This window comes from Podarcis muralis, chromosome Z (genome assembly GCF_964188315.1).
Source record: "Podarcis muralis chromosome Z, rPodMur119.hap1.1, whole genome shotgun sequence".
Taxonomy (NCBI): Eukaryota; Metazoa; Chordata; class Lepidosauria; order Squamata; family Lacertidae; genus Podarcis; species Podarcis muralis.
Window position 1 is genome coordinate 50,071,634 of NC_135673.1, and position 26,704 is coordinate 50,098,337.

The following is a 26,704-nucleotide window of genomic DNA, read 5'->3' on the forward strand; positions in this document are numbered from 1 at the left end:
CTGGGGACTCCCCTCCCACTATATATCAGGGTCTGGGGACTCCCCTCCCTCTATATATCAGGGTCTGGGGACTCCCCTCCCTCCATATATCAGGGTCTGGGGACTCCCCTCCCTCCATATATCAGGGTCTGGGGACTCCCCTCCCACTATGTATCAGGGTCTGGGGACTCCCCTCCCTCCATATATCAGGGTCTGGGGACTCCCCTCCCACTATATATCAGGGTCCGGGGACTCCCCTCCCTCTATATATCAGGGTCTGGGGACTCCCCTCCCTCTATATATCAGGGTATGGGGACTCCCCTCCCTCTATATATCAGGGTCCGGGGACTCCCCTCCCTCTTTATATCAGGGTCGGGGGACTCCCCTCCCTCTATATATCAGGGTCCGGGGACTCCCCTCCCACTATATATCAGGGTCTGGGGACTTCTCCTCTCACTATATATCAGGGTCCGGGGACTCCCCTCCCTCTTTATATCAGGGTCTGGGGACTCCCCTCCCTCTATATATCAGGGTCTGGGGACTCCCCTCCCTCCATATATCAGGGTCTGGGGACTCCCCTCCCACTATGTATCAGGGTCCAGGGACTCCCCTCCCTCTATATATCAGGGTCCGGGGACTCCCCTCCCTCTATATATCAGGGTCCGGGGACTCCCCTCCCTCTATATATCAGGATCTGGGGACTCCCCTCCCTCTATATATCAGGGTCTGGGGACTCCCACTATATATCAGGGTCTGGGGACTTCTCCTCCCACTATATATCAGGGTCCGGGAACTCCCCTCCCGCTATATATCAGGGTCTGGGGACTCCCCTCCCTCTATATATCAGGGTCTGGGGACTCCCCTCCCTCTATATATCAGGGTCTGGGGACTTCTCCTCTCACTATATATCAGGGTCCGGGGACTCCCCTCCCTCTTTATATCAGGGTCTGGCGACTCCCCTCCCTCTATATATCAGGGTCCGGGGACTCCACTCCCTCTTTATATCAGGGTCTGGGGACTCCCCTCCCTCTATATATCAGGGTCTGGGGACTCCCCTCCCACTATATATCAGGGTCCGGGGACTCCCCTCCCTCTATATATCAGGGTCTGGGGACTCCCCTCCCTCTATATATCAGGGTCTGGGGACTCCCACTATATATCAGGGTCTGGGGACTTCTCCTCCCACTATATATCAGGGTCCGGGGACTCCCCTCCCACTATATATCAGGGTCTGGGGACTCCCCTCCCTCTATATATCAGGGTCTGGGGACTCCCCTCCCTCTATGTATCAGGGTCTGGGGACTTCTCCTCTCACTATATATCAGGGTCCGGGGACTCCCCTCCCTCTATATATCAGGGTATGGGGACTCCCCTCCCTCTATATATCAGGGTCCGGGGACTCCCCTCCCTCTTTATATCAGGGTCTGGGGACTCCCCTCCCACTATATATCAGGGTCCGGGGACTCCCCTCCCTCTTTATATCAGGGTCTGGGGACTCCCCTCCCTCTATATATCAGGGTCCGGGGACTCCCCTCCCTCTTTATATCAGGGTCTGGGGACTCCCCTCCCTCTATATATCAGGGTCTGGGGACTCCCCTCCCTCTTTATATCAGGGTCTGGGGACTCCCCTCCCTCTATATATCAGGGTCTGGGGACTCCCCTCCCACTATATATCAGGGTCTGGGGACTCCCCTCCCTCTATATATCAGGGTCTGGGGACTTCTCCTCTCACTATATATCAGGGTCCGGGGACTCCCCTCCCTCTTTATATCAGGGTCTGGCGACTCCCCTCCCTCTATATATCAGGGTCCGGGGACTCCACTCCCTCTTTATATCAGGGTCTGGGGACTCCCCTCCCTCTATATATCAGGGTCTGGGGACTCCCCTCCCACTATATATCAGGGTCCGGGGACTCCCCTCCCTCTATATATCAGGGTCCGGGGACTCCCCTCCCTCTTTATATCAGGGTCGGGGGACTCCCCTCCCTCTATATATCAGGGTCTGGGGACTCCCCTCCCACTATGTATCAGGGTCTGGGGACTCCCCTCCCTCCATATATCAGGGTCTGGGGACTCCCCTCCCACTATATATCAGGGTCCGGGGACTCCCCTCCCTCTATATATCAGGGTCTGGGGACTCCCCTCCCTCTATATATCAGGGTATGGGGACTCCCCTCCCTCTATATATCAGGGTCCGGGGACTCCCCTCCCTCTTTATATCAGGGTCGGGGGACTCCCCTCCCTCTATATATCAGGGTCCGGGGACTCCCCTCCCACTATATATCAGGGTCTGGGGACTTCTCCTCTCACTATATATCAGGGTCCGGGGACTCCCCTCCCTCTTTATATCAGGGTCTGGGGACTCCCCTCCCTCTATATATCAGGGTCTGGGGACTCCCCTCCCTCCATATATCAGGGTCTGGGGACTCCCCTCCCTCCATATATCAGGGTCTGGGGACTCCCCTCCCACTATGTATCAGGGTCCAGGGACTCCCCTCCCTCTATATATCAGGGTCCGGGGACTCCCCTCCCTCTATATATCAGGGTCCGGGGACTCCCCTCCCTCTATATATCAGGATCTGGGGACTCCCCTCCCTCTATATATCAGGGTCTGGGGACTCCCACTATATATCAGGGTCTGGGGACTTCTCCTCCCACTATATATCAGGGTCCGGGAACTCCCCTCCCGCTATATATCAGGGTCTGGGGACTCCCCTCCCTCTATATATCAGGGTCTGGGGACTCCCCTCCCTCTATATATCAGGGTCTGGGGACTTCTCCTCTCACTATATATCAGGGTCCGGGGACTCCCCTCCCTCTTTATATCAGGGTCTGGCGACTCCCCTCCCTCTATATATCAGGGTCCGGGGACTCCACTCCCTCTTTATATCAGGGTCTGGGGACTCCCCTCCCTCTATATATCAGGGTCTGGGGACTCCCCTCCCACTATATATCAGGGTCCGGGGACTCCCCTCCCTCTATATATCAGGGTCTGGGGACTCCCCTCCCTCTATATATCAGGGTCTGGGGACTCCCACTATATATCAGGGTCTGGGGACTTCTCCTCCCACTATATATCAGGGTCCGGGGACTCCCCTCCCACTATATATCAGGGTCTGGGGACTCCCCTCCCTCTATATATCAGGGTCTGGGGACTCCCCTCCCTCTATGTATCAGGGTCTGGGGACTTCTCCTCTCACTATATATCAGGGTCCGGGGACTCCCCTCCCTCTATATATCAGGGTATGGGGACTCCCCTCCCTCTATATATCAGGGTCCGGGGACTCCCCTCCCTCTTTATATCAGGGTCTGGGGACTCCCCTCCCACTATATATCAGGGTCCGGGGACTCCCCTCCCTCTTTATATCAGGGTCTGGGGACTCCCCTCCCTCTATATATCAGGGTCCGGGGACTCCCCTCCCTCTTTATATCAGGGTCTGGGGACTCCCCTCCCTCTATATATCAGGGTCTGGGGACTCCCCTCCCTCTTTATATCAGGGTCTGGGGACTCCCCTCCCTCTATATATCAGGGTCTGGGGACTCCCCTCCCACTATATATCAGGGTCTGGGGATTCCCCTCCCTCTATATATCAGGGTATGGGGACTCCCCTCCCACTATATATCAGGGTCTGGGGATTCCCCTCCCTGTATATATCAGGGTATGGGGACTCCCCTCCCTCTATATATCAGGGTCTGGGGACTCCCCTCCCTCTTTATATCAGGGTCGGGGGACTCCCCTCCCTCTATATATCAGGGTCCGGGGACTCCCCTCCCACTATATATCAGGGTCTGGGGACTTCTCCTCTCACTATATATCAGGGTCCGGGGACTCCCCTCCCTCTTTATATCAGGGTCTGGGGACTCCCCTCCCTCTATATATCAGGGTCTGGGGACTCCCCTCCCTCCATATATCAGGGTCTGGGGACTCCCCTCCCTCCATATATCAGGGTCTGGGGACTCCCCTCCCACTATGTATCAGGGTCCAGGGACTCCCCTCCCTCTATATATCAGGGTCCGGGGACTCCCCTCCCTCTATATATCAGGGTCCGGGGACTCCCCTCCCTCTATATATCAGGATCTGGGGACTCCCCTCCCTCTATATATCAGGGTCTGGGGACTCCCACTATATATCAGGGTCTGGGGACTTCTCCTCCCACTATATATCAGGGTCCGGGAACTCCCCTCCCGCTATATATCAGGGTCTGGGGACTCCCCTCCCTCTATATATCAGGGTCTGGGGACTCCCCTCCCTCTATATATCAGGGTCTGGGGACTTCTCCTCTCACTATATATCAGGGTCCGGGGACTCCCCTCCCTCTTTATATCAGGGTCTGGCGACTCCCCTCCCTCTATATATCAGGGTCCGGGGACTCCACTCCCTCTTTATATCAGGGTCTGGGGACTCCCCTCCCTCTATATATCAGGGTCTGGGGACTCCCCTCCCACTATATATCAGGGTCCGGGGACTCCCCTCCCTCTATATATCAGGGTCTGGGGACTCCCCTCCCTCTATATATCAGGGTCTGGGGACTCCCACTATATATCAGGGTCTGGGGACTTCTCCTCCCACTATATATCAGGGTCCGGGGACTCCCCTCCCACTATATATCAGGGTCTGGGGACTCCCCTCCCTCTATATATCAGGGTCTGGGGACTCCCCTCCCTCTATGTATCAGGGTCTGGGGACTTCTCCTCTCACTATATATCAGGGTCCGGGGACTCCCCTCCCTCTATATATCAGGGTATGGGGACTCCCCTCCCTCTATATATCAGGGTCCGGGGACTCCCCTCCCTCTTTATATCAGGGTCTGGGGACTCCCCTCCCACTATATATCAGGGTCCGGGGACTCCCCTCCCTCTTTATATCAGGGTCTGGGGACTCCCCTCCCTCTATATATCAGGGTCCGGGGACTCCCCTCCCTCTTTATATCAGAGTCTGGGGACTCCCCTCCCTCTATATATCAGGGTCTGGGGACTCCCCTCCCTCTTTATATCAGGGTCTGGGGACTCCCCTCCCTCTATATATCAGGGTCTGGGGACTCCCCTCCCACTATATATCAGGGTCTGGGGATTCCCCTCCCTCTATATATCAGGGTATGGGGACTCCCCTCCCACTATATATCAGGGTCTGGGGATTCCCCTCCCTGTATATATCAGGGTATGGGGACTCCCCTCCCTCTATATATCAGGGTCTGGGGACTCCCCTCCCTCTATATATCAGGGTCCAGGGACTCCCCTCCCTCTATATATCAGGGTCCGGGGACTCCCCTCCCACTATATATCAGGGTCTGGGGACTTCTCCTCTCACTATATATCAGGGTCCGGGGACTCCCCTCCCTCTTTATATCAGGGTCTGGGGACTCCCCTCCCTCTATATATCAGGGTCTGGGGACTCCCCTCCCTCCATATATCAGGGTCTGGGGACTCCCCTCCCTCCATATATCAGGGTCTGGGGACTCCCCTCCCACTATGTATCAGGGTCCAGGGACTCCCCTCCCTCTATATATCAGGGTCCGGGGACTCCCCTCCCTCTATATATCAGGGTCTGGGGACTCCCCTCCCTCTATATATCAGGGTCTGGGGACTCCCACTATATATCAGGGTCTGGGGACTTCTCCTCCCACTATATATCAGGGTCCGGGAACTCCCCTCCCGCTATATATCAGGGTCTGGGGACTCCCCTCCCTCTATATATCAGGGTCTGGGGACTCCCCTCCCTCTATATATCAGGGTCTGGGGACGTCTCTTCTCACTATATATCAGGGTCCGGGGACTCCCCTCCCTCTTTATATCAGGGTCTGGCGACTCCCCTCCCTCTATATATCAGGGTCCGGGGACTCCCCTCCCTCTTTATATCAGGGTCTGGGGACTCCCCTCCCTCTATATATCAGGGTTTGGGGACTCCCCTCCCACTATATATCAGGGTCCGGGGACTCCCCTCCCTCTATATATCAGGGTCTGGGGACTCCCCTCCCACTATGTATCAGGGTCTGGGGACTCCCCTCCCTCCATATATCAGGGTCTGGGGACTCCCCTCCCACTATATATCAGGGTCCGGGGACTCCCCTCCCTCTATATATCAGGGTCTGGGGACTTCTCCTCTCACTATATATCAGGGTCTGGGGACTCCCCTCCCTCTATATATCAGGGTATGGGGACTCCCCTCCCTCTATATATCAGGGTCCGGGGACTCCCCTCCCTCTTTATATCAGGGTCTGGAGACTCCCCTCCCACTATATATCAGGGTCCGGGGACTCCCCTCCCTCTTTATATCAGGGTCTGGGGACTCCCCTCCCTCTATATATCAGGGTCTGGGGACTCCCCTGCCTCTTTATATCAGGGTCTGGGGACTCCCCTCCCTCTATATATCAGGGTCTGGGGACTCCCCTCCCTCTATATATCAGGGTCCGGGGACTCCCCTCCCTCTTTATATCAGGGTCTGGGGATTCCCCTCCCTCTATATATCAGGGTCCGGGGACTCCCCTCCCTCTTTATATCAGGGTCTGGGGACTCCCCTCCCTCTATATATGAGGGTCTGGGGATTCCCCTCCCACTATATATCAGGGTCTGGGGATTCCCCTCCCTCTATATATCAGGGTATGGGGACTCCCCTCCCTCTATATATCAGGGTCTGGGGACTCCCCTCCCTCTATATATCAGGGTCCAGGGACTCCCCTCCCTCTATATATCAGGGTCCGGGGACTCCCCTCCCTCTATATATCAGTGTCCGGGGACTCCCCTCCCTCTTTATATCAGGGTCTGGGGACTCCCCTCCCTCTATATATCAGGGTCTGGGGACTCCCCTCCCTCCATATATCAGGGTCTGGGGACTCCCCTCCCTCCATATATCAGGGTCTGGGGACTCCCCTCCCACTATGTATCATGGTCGAGGGACTCCCCTCCCTCTATATATCAGGGTCCGGGGACTCCCCTCCCACTATATATCAGGGTCTGGGGACTCCCCTCCCTCTATATATCAGGGTATGGGGACTCCCCTCCCACTATATATCAGGGTCTGGGGACTTCTCCTCTCACTATATATCAGGGTCCGGGGACTCCCCTCCCTCTTTATATCAGGGTCTGGGGACTCCCCTCCCTCTATATATCAGGGTCTGGGGACTCCCCTCCCTCCATATATCAGGGTCTGGGTACTCCCCTCCCTCCATATATCAGGGTCTGGGGACTCCCCTCCCACTATGTATCAGGGTCTGGGGACTCCCCTCCCTCCATATATCAGGGTCTGGGGACTCCCCTCCCACTATATATCAGGGTCCGGGGACTCCCCTCCCTCTATATATCAGGGTCTGGGGACTTCTCCTCTCACTATATATCAGGGTCTGGGGACTCCCCTCCCTCTATATATCAGGGTATGGGGACTCCCCTCCCTCTATATATCAGGGTCCGGGGACTCCCCTCCCTCTTTATATCAGGGTCTGGAGACTCCCCTCCCACTATATATCAGGGTCCGGGGACTCCCCTCCCTCTTTATATCAGGGTCTCGGGACTCCCCTCCCTCTATATATCAGGGTCTGGGGACTCCCCTCCCTCTTTATATCAGGGTCTGGGGACTCCCCTCCCTCTATATATCAGGGTCTGGGGACTCCCCTCCCTCTATATATCAGGGTCCGGGGACTCCCCTCCCTCTTTATATCAGGGTCTGGGGACTCCCCTCCCTCTATATATCAGGGTCCGGGGACTCCCCTCCCTCTTTATATCAGGGTCTGGGGACTCCCCTCCCTCTATATATGAGGGTCTGGGGACTCCCCTCCCACTATATATCAGGGTCTGGGGATTCCCCTCCCTCTATATATCAGGGTATGGGGACTCCCCTCCCTCTATATATCAGGGTCTGGGGACTCCCCTCCCTCTATATATCAGGGTCCAGGGACTCCCCTCCCTCTATATATCAGGGTCCGGGGACTCCCCTCCCTCTATATATCAGTGTCCGGGGACTCCCCTCCCAGTATATATCAGGGTCTGGGGACTTCTCCTCTCACTATATATCAGGGTCCGGGGACTCCCCTCCCTCTTTATATCAGGGTCTGGGGACTCCCCTCCCTCTATATATCAGGGTCTGGGGACTCCCCTCCCTCCATATATCAGGGTCTGGGGACTCCCCTCCCTCCATATATCAGGGTCTGGGGACTCCCCTCCCACTATGTATCATGGTCGAGGGACTCCCCTCCCTCTATATATCAGGGTCCGGGGACTCCCCTCCCACTATATATCAGGGTCTGGGGACTCCCCTCCCTCTATATATCAGGGTCTGGGGACTCCCCTCCCTCTATATATCAGGGTCTGGGGACTTCTCCTCTCACTATATATCAGGGTCCGGGGACTCCCCTCCCTCTTTATATCAGGGTCTGGGGACTCCCCTCCCTCTATATATCAGGGTCCGGGGACTCCCCTCCCTCTTTATATCAGGGTCTGGGGACTCCCCTCCCTCTATATATCAGGGTCTGGGGACTCCCCTCCCTCTTTATATCAGGGTCTGGGGACTCCCCTCCCTCTATATATCAGGGTCTGGGGACTCCCCTCCCTCTATATATCAGGGTCCAGGGACTCCCCTCCCTCTATATATCAGGGTCTGGGGACTCCCCTCCCTCTATATATCAGGGTCTGGGGACTTCTCCTCTCACTATATATCAGGGTCCGGGGACTCCCCTCCCTCTTTATATCAGGGTCTGGGGACTCCCCTCCCTCTATATATCAGGGTCCGGGGACTCCCCTCCCTCTTTATATCAGGGTCTGGGGACTCCCCTCCCTCTATATATCAGGGTCCGGGGACTCCCCTCCCACTATATATCAGGGTCTGGGGACTCCCCTCCCTCTATATATCAGGGTCTGGGGACTCCCCTCCCTCTATATATCAGGGTCTGGGGACTTCTCCTCTCACTATATATCAGGGTCCGGGGACTCCCCTCCCTCTTTATATCAGGGTCTGGGGACTCCCCTCCCTCTATATATCAGGGTCCGGGGACTCCCCTCCCTCTTTATATCAGGGTCTGGGGACTCCCCTCCCTCTATATATCAGGGTCTGGGGACTCCCCTCCCTCTTTATATCAGGGTCTGGGGACTCCCCTCCCTCTATATATCAGGGTCTGGGGACTCCCCTCCCTCTATATATCAGGGTCCAGGGACTCCCCTCCCTCTATATATCAGGGTCCGGGGACTCCCCTCCCTCTATTTATCAGGGTCCGGGGACTCCCCTCCCTCTATATATCAGGGTCTGGGGACTCCCCTCCCTCCATATATCAGGGTCTGGGGACTCCCCTCCCTCCATATATCAGGGTCTGGGGACTCCACTCCCACTATGTATCAGGGTCCAGGGACTCCCCTCCCTCTATATATCAGGGTATGGGGACTTCTGTTTCCCTGTATCTAAAGAAGGGCGCCTGCACACGAAAGCTTCAACCAAGAACAGACTGAGTTGGTCTATTAAGGTGCTGCTGAACCATTTTTTAATTTTTTCCTGTTTAACAATTCACTTGGAAGACAAAGGCGGCAAGATAATTTGACGCAGGCCAGAAAGAGAGTGAGCGGCCTCCCCACCGCTTCTGCACCTGCATCTCTTGTCTGGCCACAGTGGGAGAGAACTCTGCCCCTTCCACTCCATTCATCTCCTGCCAACCTTCTTGGTGGAAGGTGATTTTTATTTTTTCCTGTAGAGCCGTGGAGCTTGGCCACAGTTACTCACCATGCATTGGGAACCTCAAAGCTGGATTACTGCAGTGCGCTCCTTGAGGTGGGCTTGGGGGCTGCAGCTGGAGCAGAACTGCGTGCCTAGGTTGTTTTAGGGGCAAACTGTCACCAGCAGATGATCTAAATACTATTATATATATAGTACATTAACTGATTTACCCCATTAAATATTATACATACATTATCCAATGTATAAGACATAGTACATATATGTTTAATTTTGCATTATATATTTACCCCATGAATATCCTAATATATCCTAATACCTGTATATTTTACATAATACCTAAGAGCTGACTGTACATAACATTATATACCAGACTATTATTAAGGTATTATAACCTCTTCATTTGATTTAAGAACGTTTTATATATATATATATGTAGTGCATTACTGTATAAACTCATGAATATCCATTAATCACTACTCTCCATAATCTTACATTCAGACATTACCTGATATATTTCTCTTCAATACAGAAGTGCATTCTATACCCGGTTATTTATTAATCCGGCATATTTGAAGGAAACCAAAATGCTGCTTTACAAAGTTATGGTACTACCAACTTTACTATATGCCTGTGAAACGTGGACCACTTATCAACGCCATCTCCAACTCCTCAAAAGTTTCCATCAACAGGGTCTCTGAAAATTTTTACACATCACTTGGGAAGACAGGTGAACTAATATCAGTGTACTGGAAGAAGCAAAGACTGTCAGTGTCGAAGCAACAACCCTTCAACTTTGGACCGGTCATGTGGCCTTCCAAAGCAACAACTCTATTCTAAACTTAAAAATGGAAAGCTTAATGCCGGTGGTCCACAAAAGAGGTTGAAAAATGTAGTACAGTGGTACCTTGGGTTACATACACTTCAGGTTACAGACTCCACTAGCCCAGAAATAGTACCTCGGCCTAAGAACTTTGCTTCAGGATGAGAAATTGTGCTCCAGTGGCACGGCGGCAGCAGGCAGCCCCATTAGCTAAAGTGGTGCTTCAGGTTAAGAACAGTTTCAGGTTAAGAATGTACCTCCGGAACGAATTAAGTACTTAACCCGAGGTACCACTATACAACTGGGAAACACTGGCCTGCGAGAGCTCCAGTTGGAGAACAGCCTTGACCAAAAGCGTCCTGGGCTTTGGAGACACTCAAACTTAGGACGCGAGGGAGAAACGGGTGAAGAGGAAGAACCTTCACCAGGATCAACCCCCGCCCAGAAACCCCACTGTGGAAGGACGTGTGGATCCGGAATTGGCCTCCACTGTCACTTATGGGCTCACTGCTAAAATCCGTGTTGATGGAAGACAATCTGACCCAGCTATGAGGGATTGCCAAAGAAGAAGACCCTTGAGGTGGGCTTGGAGGCTGCAGCTGGTGCAGAACTCGCGACTAGGTTGTTTTAGGGTCCAAGTGCCACCAGCACCCAACCCTTTGTCTTCAGGGTTTGCACAGGCTGCCAATCTGCTTCCCGGCCAAATTCAAGGTGTTGGTACTAACCTAAAGAGCCCTGTACAGCTGTTTGAGCTGCTATCTAGTATATCTCCTTAAGACAGGCATGGCCAAACTTGGCCCTCCAGCTGTTTTGGGACTACAACTCCCATCATCCCTGACCACTGGTCCTGTGATGAGAGTTGTAGTCCCCAAACAGCTGGAGTTTGCCTATGCCTGACATAGGCGCTGGAGGTGATGAATCAGTAAGTAATAAGAATAAGAAGCAGCTATGTATGGAAGGCGATTAATCCGGGGGCCCTGTTCTGCAGTAGTTCCACTCCTTCCTCCTTACAGCACTTTTTTACAACAGTGAAATAGAAGAGGAAAATTTCCTCAGAAATCTTTACTCACCGAAATTATAAGGATCAACAGAGCTTAGAAAATTACTGTATATTTCAATAGCCTTAAGAACTACTTAGCAAGGGAAATCATACCTAAACTGGGAGCTGGGGGCCCTGTAATACAGTGGTTCGGCTGCTTCCTCCTGGGCCGTGTCCAGAAAGTGGGGGGGGATCCCTGGGCTCTCACTTGTGGGGTGCCTCTTCCCCCATGCTTTTAAACATCTATATGAAGCTTCTGGGAGAGATCATCAGGGGGGTTGAGCTGGGTTGGGGGTTCATCAGTATGCGGATGATACCCAGCTCTACCTCTCTTTTAAATCAGAACCAGTGAAGGCGGTGAAGGTCCTGTGTGAGTGTCCGAGATGGTTGGAGGATGGATGGCGGCTAACAGATTGAAGTTGAATCCTGACAAGACAGAAGTACTGTATTGGGGGACATGGGAGAGGCTGGTGTGGAGGACTCCCTGGTCCTGAATGGGGCAACTGTTCCTGAAGGACCAGCTGCGCAGCCTGGGGGTGATCTTGGACCCAAGGAGGCACAGGTCCATTCTGTGTCTAGGGCAGCTCCATCTGGGACGCAGGATGAGACCCTTCCTGCCTGCTGACTGTCTCGCCATAGTAGTGAATGCTCTAGTTTTTTTTAATGATATTTATTAAAGTTTGACAATTACAGAAAAAGAAAAAAAGACAATAAAAAGTTACAATACTTCAAAAAAAAAACCACAATAAAAAACAGTACAACAAAGCAATGAAAAAAACAAAAACATTTAAGAAACAAAAACATTTAAAAACACATCCAGTATTTCCATATCTTTATCTTTCATTTACTTGTTTCATTGACCTCCTCACACCTCCCTTTTTTGTATTCTGATTCAAATAACTGTTTCAGCAAATCCTTTCCATCTTTCTCAGATTTTGTTCTAAAATTTGTCTTAACACAATTTGACCTTAAATTTTACACTTTGACCCATTAACAATCCCTTTTTTACTTAGTTCTTTATAACCTTTCTGCTAAAACCATGTAACTTCATTCCAGCATCCTTCTAACATTCATTAATTTTACAATATTTCTGTAAATATACTTTGAATTTTTTCCAATCTTCTTCCACTGACTCTTCTCCCTGGTCTCGGATTCTGCCAGTCATTTCCGCCAGTTCCATGTAGTCCATCAGCTTCATCTGCCATTCTTCCCGGGTAGGTAGATCTTGTGTCTTCCAGTGCTTTGCGATGAGTATTCTTGCTGCTGTTGTAGCATACATAAAGAATGTTCTATCCTTCTTTGGCACCAATTGGCCGACCATACCCAGGAGAAAGGCCTCTGGTTTCTTCAGGAAGGTATATTTAAATACCTTTTTCATTTCATTATAGATCATCTCCCAGAAGTTCTTAATCCTTGGGCATGTCCACCAAAGGTGAAAGTATGTACCTTCAGTCTCCTTACATTTCCAACATTTATTATCGGGCAAATGGTAAATTTTTGCAAGCTTGACTGGTGTCATGTACCACCTGTAAATCATTTTCATTAAATTCTCTTTTAAGGCATTACATGCCGTAAACTTCATACCAGTGGTCCATAACTGTTCCCAGTCAGCCATCATAATGTTATGTCCAACATCTTGTGCCCATTTAATCATAGCAGATTTCACCGTTTCATCTTGAGTATTCCATTTCAACAGCAAGTTATACATTCTTGACAAATTATTAACTTTAGAATCTAACAATTCTGTTTCCAATTTTGATTTTTCCACCTGAAAGCCTAATTTTTCTGTAAAATAAAGTCTTACCGAGACCATAAAACACCAGTCCTGAGAGACCTGCATTGGCTCCCAGTACGTTTCCAAGCACAATTCAAAGTGTTGGTGCTGACCTTGAAAGCCCTCAATGGGCTCGGCCCAGTAGACCTGAAGGAGTGGCTAACAGATTGAGGTTGAATCCTGGCAAGACAGAAGTACTGTTTTGGGGGGACAGGGGGCGGGTTGGTATGGGGGACTCCCTAGTCCTGGATGGGACAACTCTGCCCCTGAAGGGCCAGCTGTGCAGGTCCATTCTGTGTCTAGGGCAGCTCCATCTGGGATGCAGGCGGAGATGCCCCCCTGCCCGCCGCCTGCCTGGCCAGAGTGGTCAGGATCCAACCTCAACCTGTTAGCCACCATCCATCCTCCAACTGTCACAAATGATCCTTTCCATAGAGGCCATAATACGTGGTCCTTAGTCTTCAATCTCATATACATAACTTCAGATCCTATGGGTAACATCATATTATCCTTTTTTCCTTCTACTTTATCAGCAATTTCCCATCTTTGCCTCCTGTCTTCTCTTCTCTCCTTTTTGGCTTTGTGCCTTCATTTATCCCTGATTTTGCTGCTGTGCCTGGGCCTGTGTATAAGCTACCTCGAAAGGGAGCAGGGCACATTTAGGATACCAGCTGTAATGATAATTTGCAGCACCTAAAATTTGCAGACGCCTCTGATATTGAGAAGCAGGCAAGCAAGCTGAATGCCTTGGGACACTCACAGTTTCAGGTATTAAGCTTGCAAAGAGGTTTAGTTTATATAGTTAGTTTATATAGTTTATACTGTTAGCCCATGGGTAGGTAACCTAAGGCCTGGGGGCCGGATGCGGCCCCAGTGCCTTCTCAATTCAGCCTGCGGATGGTCCGAGAATCAGCGTGTGTTTACATGAGTAGAATGTGTGCTTTGATTTAAAATGCATCTCTGGGTTATTTGTGGGACATAGGAATGCGTTCATCCCCCCCCCCAAACTCTAGTTCGCCCCCCCCCCCCACAAGGTCTGAGGAACAGGGGCCAGCTCATGGCTGAAAAAGTTTGCTGACCCCTGAGTTAGTTTATACAGTTAGTTTATACAGGTTACATTTGTTGGAAGCAGGACTCTCAGAAAGAGTCCCATCCTGTGAATAAAACAGTATTTAAACAGCATTCAAAATGCTTGACATCAGGCTTCCTCAGCCTCAGCCCTCCAGATTTTTATGGCCTACAACTCCCAAGATCCCACTAGCAGGACCAGTGGTCAGGGATTATGGGAATTGTAGTCTCAAAACATCTGGAGGGCTGAGGTTGAGGAAGTCTGCTCTACATAAGAAATCAAACAACAAACGTTTAATTTCACAATATAACACAACCACTTCCAGATACTCACAGAGGACTCACAGAAGCTCAGAAGTGAAGTTGTCTGATGATGCTCAGCCTGAACCATAATAATAATAATAATAATAATAATAATAATAATAATAATAATTTATCATTTCTGCCCCGCCCATCTGGCTGGCTCTCCCCAGCCGCTCTGAGCTGCTTCCAACAAAAGATTAAAAAGACAGCTGTTTAAAATTTCCTGAAATTATGCACACACACCCCCGCGAGGGCTCAGATTCCTACAGGGGCTACTCAGCATTTTGGACGTTTTCAGAGACTGAAGTAGCTGGGCAGGTATTTATATCCTGTTGACAGTGCCCTATTCTTCTCCCCTGAGATCACCTAAAATGGTAAATGTTTTCCGTGGGATGAGGGCCACCAGTCCTGGGCAAAGGGGTGTGGACATCTCTTGGTGCCCCCCCCCCATATTAATAGCCTCCCTGAACTCTCAAACTGGGAGAGCTCTTACCAGCCGAGCTCCTAAAGTAGGGCTAGTTGGGAATTGGTCTTCGCTGAAGGATGGCTTATCACAGGCACGCAGGTAACCCTCCTCTGCGCCCCAAATATATATATGGCATTTCATTGTCTTTTGTGCTTCGGGCAAGAGATCTGGCTGGCTGGCTTGCTCTTTCAACAGGATTTCGCTGTGCTGTAAATTCTTCCTTTGAGCCTCACGATGGGGTGTGTGTGTGCTTTCTAACAAATAAGGAGACCCTCTGTGCGATGATATTCCTTCCAGGGTGGGCAGTAGGGTGGTTCATAAATTATTTTTTTTGAAAATGCCTTCTCCAAAGGTCTTATCTTAACTACACTAGGGATCTCTGAAATTTCGTGCATATCAGTTAATATATTGACCCTCCTCCACAAAAATAGCTGTTTACTTGCCCATTTTCCTATATCGTGAAGGCTGAAATGTCAAATCAGTGGAGCAGGGTCAAGATATTAACTGATATGCTTGAAATTTCAGAAATAGCTATATAATCCCTAGTGTAGTAAGATAAAACCTTTGGAGAAGGCATTTTTAAAAAAAGTTTTTATGAACCGCCCTAGTGGTTAGAGGTTCTGCTAACTGCTGCAAGAAGGATCCTTGTACAAATATTTCCTTTGCTTTACTTTCATGCTGTGGGTGTCTGTTAGTGTTTCTGTCCTGTTTTCCCCTGAAACTTTCCAAACCCTTCAGTATTGCAAGAGCCTGGTAGAGATGCTCGTGGGGAGGGGTCTTCTTCTCCTTCATCTTTGGCGATCCCTCGTAGCTGAGTCAGATCTTCCATAAACAAGGTTTAAACAATGAGTCCATAAGTGACTGTGGAGGTCAATTCTGGATCCACAGTGGGGACATTGGTTTCTGAATGGGAGTTGATCACAAGCATTTCTTCCTCTTCACACGTTTCTCCCTTGCATCCTGAGTTTGAGTGTCTTCCAAGCCCAATACGCCTTTGGTCAAGGCTGTTCTCCAACTGGAGCACTCGCAGCCCAGTGCTTCCCAGTTGTCAGTGTTTATAGTACATTTTTTTAAAATTGCCTTGAGATTTTCAACCTCTTTTGTGGACCACTGGCATTACGCTTTCCATTTTTAAGTTCGGAAGAGAGTAATTGCTTTGGAAGGAGATACACAACATGACTGGTCCAAAGTTGATGTTGAAGGATCATTGCTTCAACACTGGCAATCTTTGCTTCTTCCAGTACGCTGGCATTAGTTCACCTGTCTTCCCAAGTGATATGTAAAAATTTCTGCAGACCCTGTTGACGGAATCTTTTAAGAAGCTGGAGATGGTGTGGATAAGCAAGTATAAGAGCTGGTAAAGGGCAATTAAGCAGAATATCACTAACTTCATTTTAATATTCTGTTGGAAGCCGCCCAGAGTGGCTGGGGAAACCAAGCCAGATGGGTGGGGTATAAATAATAAATTTTTATTTATTTATTTATTTTTATTTTTATAATATAGCTCATGGATTGGACCCTAAACAACTGCCAGATCCTTTTAGCAGGAGACAGGACACAGATAAGCTTCAGGGACAGCATTGTCCCTGCTTAGATTCTCCATTAAACTCCTTGGCCGCCATTCTTTTAAATTTTGTTGTTGTTTAGTCGTGTCCGCCTCTTTGTGACCCCACAGACCAGAGTATGCCAGGCACTCCTGTCTTCCACTGCCTCCCGCAGTTTGGTCAAACTCATGCTGGTAGCTTCGAGAACACTGTCCAACCATCTCATCCTCTGTCGTCCCCTTCTCCTTGTGCCCTCCATCTTTCCCAACATCGGGGTCTTTTCCAGGGAGTCTTCTATTCTCATGAGGTGGTCAAAGTCTTGGAGCCTCAGCTTCAGGATCTGTCCTTCCAGTGAGCACTCAGGGCTGATTTCCTTCAGAATGGAGAGGTTTGATCTTCTTGCAGTCCATGGGACTCTCAAGAGTCTTCTCCAGCACCATAATGCAAAAGCATCAATTCTTTGGCGATCAGCCTTCTTTATGGTCCAGCTCTCACTTCCATACATCACTACTGGGAAAACCAGAGCTTTAACAATATGGACCTTTGTCGGCAAGGTGATGTCTGCTTTTTAAGATGCTGTCTAAGTTTGTCATCACTTTTCTCCCAAGAAGCAGGCGTCTTTTAATTTTGTGGCTGCTGTCACCATCTGCAGTGATCATTTATAACATTTAGGTGTAGACAAATTAGACTATTTGCTTTACTAAAACATGAAGAGTGAAGTTTTGGATAGACCATTTGAGCCCAGGCGCTCTTGGGACAATCTTGCAGCACTAGGGATATTAGACTGGGGGGATTTGAGTATAGGTGAAGCCAGAAGTTAAATGTCCTGTGCCAGATTCGTAATTCTACTGAAGGGAGATTGGCCTCTAGGCGCAATGATGCCTTTGGGACACAGGGTGGTACAGAAAAAAATTGCCTTAGAAACTTTGCATGCAGGAAAGCTCCAAGCTAGACCCCTGGGACCACCACTTTAAAACACCTGAGGTCGCAGGTGAATCAAAACCCCCGAGACCTGCTGCCTTTCTGAGTATGGCGCTTGGTGGACAAATATCCTGACCTGGAACCAAGCGGCCTCCTAGGGTGATGTTATTGGGTCCATATTACAGATCAGGTAGATTGAGGCAGAGGGTGAGAGAAAGGGTGTTAACTTCTCTTACGGAAATGACAGGTGCCCCCCACATCTTTAAAGTTGTTAAATGTTACAAATTTTATGCCTGAATGTATCATTTTGACTTGACAGCTCAGGGAAGATGCCCAGCTTTAAAAAATCATGTAACATCAACCCCTTTGCCAGTTTCCTCCATTTCAACTCTTTTCCCTGCCACCTCCCCAAGCCTGGGGACATGTATACACACATCCTACCCCAGGAGGTTCCCAGAGGTGACAATTGCTGAGCTGATTGTTGGCCAAGGGAAGGCAAATCTCATCACCAAACTTGTCTCAGGCTGCAGACATGCAAAGGAAGTTCTATTGTACTTTTGGGTGGTGGGACTTCAGAGGTGTTTGCCTGTGCTAATCTTATTCTTGGGTGTTGCCTTGACATATCTGTCTATGCTAATCTTGTGTAACCCTCCCCTTTCTGACGGTTTTAGTGGTGTAGCAATGAAGTATCAATGATGCTGTGTGAACTGTTTAAAAAGTCAATGTCGCCCCAATGCTCAGGGTTCTTACTGCCGTTTGAACCTGTCGCACAACAATAAGGGATCAAAGTCTACTGACTGCTGTTTTGCTCCAAATTACTTGCCTGGAATTTCCTTCTTTTACTGACCGCATGGACCCTCAGGGGACTTGCTCCCCAACAAGCTGGGCTGTTGAGTAGAGTCTCATCCCATAATTTTCTTTAACACTTGCTTGGCAGGGCTCACAGCTTAGCCCCTTGTCTCTGTCTTCCATAAGCACTTTGGTGCTCATTCGCCCTAGCTGTACTCCTGCACTGTAGGACTGGCTTTTGCTGTTCGTGCTTCAATCCCACTTTGCCTGCTGATGGACGGGCGGAGGCTGCAGAAATCGTTTCGCGTCTATCCAGAGACATTAGCGAATCCCCCCAAAAAAGCTCTTTGCTTATCAGTTTCCACTCCCTCCTGTTTGTTGAATGTGCTCCACAAACTGTTGCCATGACACAAAATACTTGGTATAGAGCTGGACCAAATCCAGGTAATTGAGTGAAAGGTCAAGCGACTCATGAAACAATGGGGTCATGGGCCTATATTTAGATTGGAGGGGGGTGGGTGGGGTACGTGCCAGAGAGAACATTGCAGAAACAAGTTAGCCATGAACACATTGGTTTTCCTTGGCTGTCCTTAGGAGGAGGTGCTCTGTGCGGCCCCACTGCTTCCTTACTTCTCTTGTTCTTCTCTTGTTCTGCACCTGAACCTGTAGCTGTGAGAGCTGCAGACAGGAATGCGTCAGATCTGGGTCTAAGTCCTGATCTAACGCTGTTTGAAATAAATAAATAAATAAATAAATAAATAAATAAATAAATAAATAAATAAATAAATAAAAAAATTGTCCAGTAGCACCTTAGAGACCAACTCAGTTTGTTCTTGGTTGAAGCTTTCGTGTGCAGGCGCCCTTCTTTAGATACAGTGAAACAGAAGTTCCCAGACCTGATACATCGTGGGAGGGTGGGGTGGGGTATTTCTCAGAAGGGTAGTAGGAGATGGGTGATTTTATGGTTCCCAAAAGGAAACCTTCCTCTGCTTGTCCATATTGAGAGGATGCCAGCAAAGCTGAACCTTTTCCTAAAAAAGGATTACAGACCTGTGCCTCCATGATTGACATCTTCTTAATACTTGTAGTTAATAATAATAACAACACTTGGCTGTTGTGCGCAGGCAGACTTCTTCAGATACACTGAAGTGGAAGTCCCCAGACCCTGATATATAGTGGGAGGAGAAGTACCCAGACCCTGATATATAGAGGGAGGGGAGTCCCCGGACCCTGATATATAGAGGGAGGGGAGTCCCCGGACCCCGATACATAGAGGGAAGAGAAGTCCCCAGACCCTGATATATAGAGGGAGGGGAGTCCCCAGACCCTGATATATAGAGGGAGGAGAAGTACCCAGACCCTGATATATAGAGGGAGGGGAGTCCCCGGACCCTGATATATAGAGGGAGGGGAGTCCCCGGACCCTGATACATAGAGGGAAGAGAAGTCCCCAGACCCTGATATATAGAGGGAGGGGAGTCCCCAGACCCTGATATATAGAGGGAGGAGAAGTACCCAGACCCTGATATATAGAGGGAGGGGAGTCCCCGGACCCTGATATATAGAGGGAGGGGAGTCCCCGGACCCTGATACATAGAGGGAAGAGAAGTCCCCAGACCCTGATATATAGAGGGAGGGGAGTCCCCGGACCCTGATATATAGAGGGAGGAGAAGTACCCAGACCCTGATATATAGAGGGAGGGGAGTCCCCGGACCCTGATATATAGAGGGAGGGGAGTCCCCAGACCCTGATATATAAAGGGAGGGGAGTCCCCAGACCCTGATATATAGAGGGAGGGGAGTCCCCGGACCCTGATATATAGAGGGAGGGGAGTCCTCGGACCCTGATATATAGTGGGAGGAGAAGTACCCAGACCCTGATATATAGAGGGAGGGGAGTCCCCGGACCCTGATATATAGTGGGAGGAGAAGTACCCAGACCCTGATATATAGAGGGAGGGGAGTCCCCGGACCCTGATATATAGAGGGAGGAGAAGTCCCCAGACCCTGATATATAGTGGGAGGAGAAGTACCCAGACCCTGATATATAGAGGGAGGGGAGTCCCCAGACCCTGATATATAGAGGGAGGGGAGTCCCCAGACCCTGATATATAGAGGGAGGAGAAGTCCCCAGACCCTGATATATAGAGGGAGGGGAGTCCCCGGACCCTGATATATAGAGGGAGGGGAGTCCCCAGACCCTGATATATAGTGGGAGGGGAGTCCCCGGACCCTGATATATAGAGGGAGGGGAGTCCCCGGACCCTGATACATAGAGGGAAGAGAAGTCCCCAGACCCTGATATATAGAGGGAGGGGAGTCCCCGGACCCTGATATATAGTGGGAGGAGAAGTACCCAGACCCTGATATATAGAGGGAGGGGAGTCCCCGGACCCTGATATATAGAGGGAGGGGAGTCCCCGGACCCTGATATATAGAGGGAGGGGAGTCCCCGGACCCTGATATATAGAGGGAGGGGAGTCCCCGGACCCTGATATATAGAGGGAGGGGAGTCCCCGGACCCTGATATATAAAGGGAGGGGAGTCCCCAGACCCTGATATATAGAGGGAGGGGAGTCCCCGGACCCTGATATATAGAGGGAGGGGAGTCCTCGGACCCTGATATATAGTGGGAGGAGAAGTACCCAGACCCTGATATATAGAGGGAGGGGAGTCCCCGGACCCTGATATATAGTGGGAGGAGAAGTACCCAGACCCTGATATATAGAGGGAGGGGAGTCCCCGGACCCTGATATATAGAGGGAGGAGAAGTCCCCAGACCCTGATATATAGTGGGAGGAGAAGTACCCAGACCCTGATATATAGAGGGAGGGGAGTCCCCAGACCCTGATATATAGAGGGAGGGGAGTCCCCAGACCCTGATATATAGAGGGAGGAGAAGTCCCCAGACCCTGATATATAGAGGGAGGGGAGTCCCCGGACCCTGATATATAGAGGGAGGGGAGTCCCCAGACCCTGATATATAGTGGGAGGAGAAGTACCCAGACCCTGATATATAGAGGGAGGGGAGTCCCCGGACCCTGATATATAGAGGGAGGGGAGTCCCCAGACCCTGATATATAGTGGGAGGGGAGTCCCCAGACCCTGATATATAGTGGGAGGAGAAGTACCCAGACCCTGATATATAGAGGGAGGGGAGTCCCCGGACCCTGATATATAGAGGGAGGGGAGTCCCCGGACCCTGATACATAGAGGGAAGAGAAGTCCCCAGACCCTGATATATAGAGGGAGGGGAGTCCCCGGACCCTGATATATAGAGGGAGGGGAGTCCCCAGACCCTGATATATAGAGGGAGGGGAGTCCCCAGACCTTGATATATAGTGGGAGGGGAGTCCCCAGACCCTGATATATAGAGGGAGGGGAGTCCCCAGACCCTGATATATAGAGGAAGGGGAGTCCCCGGACCCTGATATATAGAGGGAGGGGAGTCCCCAGACCCTGATATATAGAGGGAGGGGAGTCCCCAGACCCTGATATATAGTGGGAGGGGAGTCCCCAGACCCTGATATATAGAGGGAGGGGAGTCCCCAGACCCTGATATATAGTGGGAGGGAAGTCCCCAGACCCTGATATATAGAGGGAGGGGGGGTCCCCAGACTCTGATATATAGTGGGAGGGGAGTCCCCGGACCCTGATATATAGTGGGAGGGGAGTCGCCAGACCCTGATATATAGAGGGAGGGGAGTCCCTGGACCCTGATATATAGAGGGAGGGGAGTCCCCAGACCCTGATATATAGAGGGAGGGGAGTCCCCGGACCCTGATATATAGAGGGAGGGGAATCGCTGGACCCTGATATATAGAGGGAGGGGAGTCCCCAGACCCTGATATATAGAGGGAGGGTGGGGCGGGGGTTTTCTCTGAAGAGTAGTAGGACTTAATGGGTATGGTTAACCTGTTGGCGACTGTCAACAACTGCAATTAGTCCTGCAGAAAAAAGCAGGGGTGCCAAAAATAGCCAGGTCTCTCCATAGTATTCAGCTGGGTGATAAGTTGCAATTCAGCCACTTCTCTTACAAGTCTCTTTCTGAAATTCTTTTGTAATAATACAGCTGCTTGGAGATCCTGTATTGAACGTCCCAGAAGACGGAAGCGTTCTCCTCTTGGCTTCTCTGCCTTGCAATTCCCGATGTCGGGGTGATGCTCATTTATCCTCTGGCACAGGGTTTGGCCTGTTGGTCCAATAGAGAGCACTGCTGGCATTTGATGGCATTTGATGGCATTTGATGATGGCATTTGTTTTTTTTAAAAAAATATTTTTATTGCGTTTTTTAAGAAAAGAAAGTCACCAAACATATAACAGACAAAGAAAGTATAAAGAAGAAAAAATAGAAAATCACAACCTTTCATACATTTTTTCATAGCCCTCTGGACTTCCTCACGTCTCCCTTTCCTGCGTTCTCCGGACAAAAGTTATATTCCGCAATTTATTACCTTATTTCTAATCTTATGTTCTAATTCTAATGTGTTATGCCTCTAATTTTAAATGTTTCCATCAAATATTAAGCTACTTAGTTTAGGCATAACATTACTTCGAATCTCATTCTTATAGTTCAACTTATTCTCATACATTTCTCATCTAGGCTACTGATGCCAAGTTCCTTCCTTTCATGCACTTTCTTAACATTCAAACAATTTATAAAGTCTTTGTAGGTAATCTTTAAACTTCTTCCAATCCTCTTCCACCTCCTCTTTTCCCAGGTCTCGAATTCTGCCAGTCATCTCGGCCAGCTCCATGTAGTCTATCAGTTGCGTTTGCCATTCTTCCAGTGTGGGCAGATCTTGTGTCTTCCAATACTTTGCGATAAGTATTCTTGCTGCTGTTGTTGCATACATAAAAAAGGTTCTATCCTTCTTTAGCACCTTCTGGTCGACAATACCCAGAAGAAAGGCCTCTGGTTTCTTAGGAAAGGTATACTTAAATACCTTTTTTAGCTCATTATAGATCATTTCCCAGAAGGCCTTCACTCTCGGGCAGGTCCACCATAGGTGAAAGAATGTTCCTTCAGTCTCCTTACACTTCCAACATTTATTATCATGCAAATGATATATTTTTGCAAGCTTGACTGGGGTCATGTACCACCTGTATATCATTTTCATAATATTTTCTTTCAAAGCATTACATGCCGTAAACTTTACACCGGTGGTCCATAACCTTTCCCAGTCAGCAAACATGATATTATATCCAATGTCCTGTGCCCATTTTATCATAGCTGATTTGACTGTTTCATCTTGTGTGTTCCATTTCAACAGCAAGTTATACATTCTTGAAAGCATCTTAGTCTTAGGTTCTAACAGTTCTGTTTCTAGTTTCGATTTTTCCACCTGGAATCCTATCTTTTTATCCATATTGAAAACCTCCTTAATCTGAGCATAGTGTAACCAGTCTCGCACTTTATCCTTTAGTTTCTCCAAACTCTGCAATCTCCAAGTCTCTCCAACTTTTTCAATTATTTCCCAATATTTCGGCCATCCGGCCTCCATATTGAGTCTTTTCCGAGCCTTGGCCTCCATAGGTGACAGCCACCTTGGGGTCTTGTTTTCTAGTAAGTCCTTGTATTTTGACCAGACATTAAATATTGCTTTCCTGACAATGTGGTTCTTGAAAGTTTTATGAACCTTTACCTTGTCGTACCACAAATAAGCATGCCAACCAAAAGCATTGTTAAACCCTTCCAGATCCAGGACATCAGTGTTCTCAAGAAGTAACCAATCCTTCATCCAGCAGAAAGCTGCAGCTTCATAATATAACCTTAAGTCCGGCAGGGCAAACCCCCCTCTTTCCTTTGCATCAGTTAATATTTTAAATTTTATTCTGGGCTTTTTGCCCTGCCAGGCAAACTTAGAAATATCTTTCTGCCACTTTCCAAAGCATTCCACTCTGTCCACGATCTGTAGGACCTGGAACAAAAACAACATTTTTGGCAACACATTCATCTTTATAGCAGCTATTCGGCCCAACAAGGAAAGTTTCAATCTCGTCCAAATTTCTAAATCCTTTTTAATTTCTGACCAACATTTTTCATAGGTAAAAGGTAAAGGTACCCCTGCCCGTACGGGCCAGTCTTGACAGACTCTAGGGTTGTGCGCCCATCTCACTCAAGAGGCCGGGGGCCAGCGCTGTCCGGAGACACTTCCGGGTCACGTGGCCAGCGTGACATCGCTGCTCTGGCGAGCCAGAGCCGCACACGGAACGCCGTTTACCTTCCCGCTAGTAAGCGGTCCCTATTTATCTACTTGCACCCGGGGGTGCTTTCGAACTGCTAGGTTGGCAGGCGCTGGGACCGAACAACGGGAGCGCACCCCGCCGCGGGGATTCGAACCGCCGACCTTTCGATCGGCAAGCCCTAGGCGCTGAGGCTTTTACCCACAGCGCCACCCGCGTCCCAACATTTTTCATAGTTATCTTTAAATAAATTCAAATTTTTAGCAGACAAGTTAACCCCTAGGTATTTCACCTTTTTAACCACATTTAAGTCCGTCTCCTTCTGAAACCTCTCTGTTTCCATAGATGTCAATTTTTTTTCCAATACCTTAGTTTTCTGCTTATTTAATTTAAATCCCGCCACCCGACCAAACTCATGAATCAATTCTAAAACTCTTTTTGTACTAGACTCTGGCTCCTGTAATGTTAAAACCAGGTCATCTGCAAATGCCTTTAATTTGTACTGTTTGGCTCCGACCTGTATCCCTTCCACCAACCGGTCCCCTCTGATCATGTTCAAGAGAACCTCCAGAACCGAAATAAATAACAGAGGGGAGATAGGACAACCTTGTCGTGTTCCTTTTTCAATCTTAAACTCTTCTGTCACCACATTGTTAACTATCAGTTTAGCTTTTTGCTCTGAATAAATCGCATCTATTCCATTTTCAAATCCCCGTCCCACTCCCATCCCCTCCAGATTTTTCTTCATAAACTTCCATGAGATATTGTCAAATGCTTTCTCCGCATCTATAAAAATTAACACTGCTTTAGTATTGATATTCGTTTGTAACAGTTCCAAAATGTCAATAATATTCCTAGTATTATCAAACAAGTGTCTACCTGGGAGAAAGCCTGCCTGATCTTTATGAATTACTTTGTTTACATTTGATGGCATTTGATGGCATTTGATGGCATGCACAACGTTCGAAGATGAGCCATTCAATAGGCCTGAGTTGGGATGTTTGGCATTGTTGGGTCCAGCGATGGTGTCGTCTGGGTGTGAGTGGCAGCAAAGTTGGCACCTGGGTTTATTGCAGGCTCTGGTAACTGTGTCCGTGTTAAGGTATGATTGTGGGCAGTGGCGTAGCGTGGGGGGTGCAGGGGGGGCCGGCCGCACCGGGCGCAACATCTGGGGGTTAGGGTTAGGGTGCGCAAATCCACGGGTTAGGGGGCGCAAATTATTTGCCTTGCCCCGGGTGCTGACAACCCACGCTACGCCACTGATTGTGGGTGAGGAGTTGTTGTCACCATCTAGGAAGGTTGCAAATCTCTGATGAGGCATTTTAACTTGGGAGCTGTATGTGATCGCTAGTGGCATTCTGTTATTTTCTCTTTGGGGTCTGTCTCGCAGCAAGCGCTCTCTGGCAATCTGTCTCACTTTGTCGATCTGTTGTTGAACTTTGAATTCCAAAACACCTGAATCTAGGATCTAAGGCTGTTTGAAAGAAGACCAACATCCAAAGCAATTTTGGCCAAGAATGTGAACTGCTGGGGAAACCCTGGGAGTTTGTCTGTCTCCTGTGTTCTGTCTCTTGATGGATGAGGTGGCAGCTGGCCTGATGAATGGGAGACAGGTCGAGGTTAACATAGCTGGAAGTTTTGGCAAGTCGGAAGGGAGACAGCGTCCCAGCCATTGAAGCAATGTGTTCCTTTGTGGATTAGGAGCAGCTGGGTGCAAAGAGCAGCTGGGTCACGTCATGTTATTCAAAAAAATGCCATTGCTCCTTTTCCCCTTATGGGGTACCCAAAAGCCCGTCTACAGTCCTTAAGTGGGTTCCCTATCAGTAGGAGAAAGATTGTTGTTGTTGAGTCGTTTAGTCATGTCCGCCTCTTCGTGACCCCACAGACCAGAGCATGCCAGGAACTCCTGTCTTCCACTGCCTCCCGCAGTTTGGTCAAACTCATGTTGGTAGCTTCAAGAACACTATCCAACCATCTCGTCCTCTGTCATCCCCTTCTCCTTGTGCCCTCCATCTTTCCCAATATCAGGATCTTTTCCAGGGAGTCTTCTCTTCTCATGAGGGGGCCAAAGTCTTGGAGCCTCAGCTTCAGGATCTGTCCTTCCAGTGAGCACTCAGGGCTGATTTCCTTCAGAATGGATGCGTTTGATCTTCTTGCAGTCCAT

The 26,704-nt window shown here is 49.5% G+C and overlaps 1 protein-coding gene across 4 annotated transcripts in view; it reads left to right on the forward strand.

The window, feature by feature from the left end:
* Positions 1-26,704, forward strand: part of FHL1 (four and a half LIM domains 1) — an 81,244-nt gene that overhangs the window by 38,780 nt on the left and 15,760 nt on the right. The window contains exon 1 of one of the 4 annotated variants that reach the window (XM_028715105.2): positions 15,051-15,199. The exons of the other annotated variants lie outside the window; for them this stretch is intronic. Coding sequence (XP_028570938.1) covers positions 15,178-15,199 — 22 coding nt within the window. The 5' untranslated portion in view covers positions 15,051-15,177. Of the gene's footprint in view, positions 1-15,050; positions 15,200-26,704 lie in introns of those variants that run through there. 4 annotated transcript variants of the gene reach the window in all.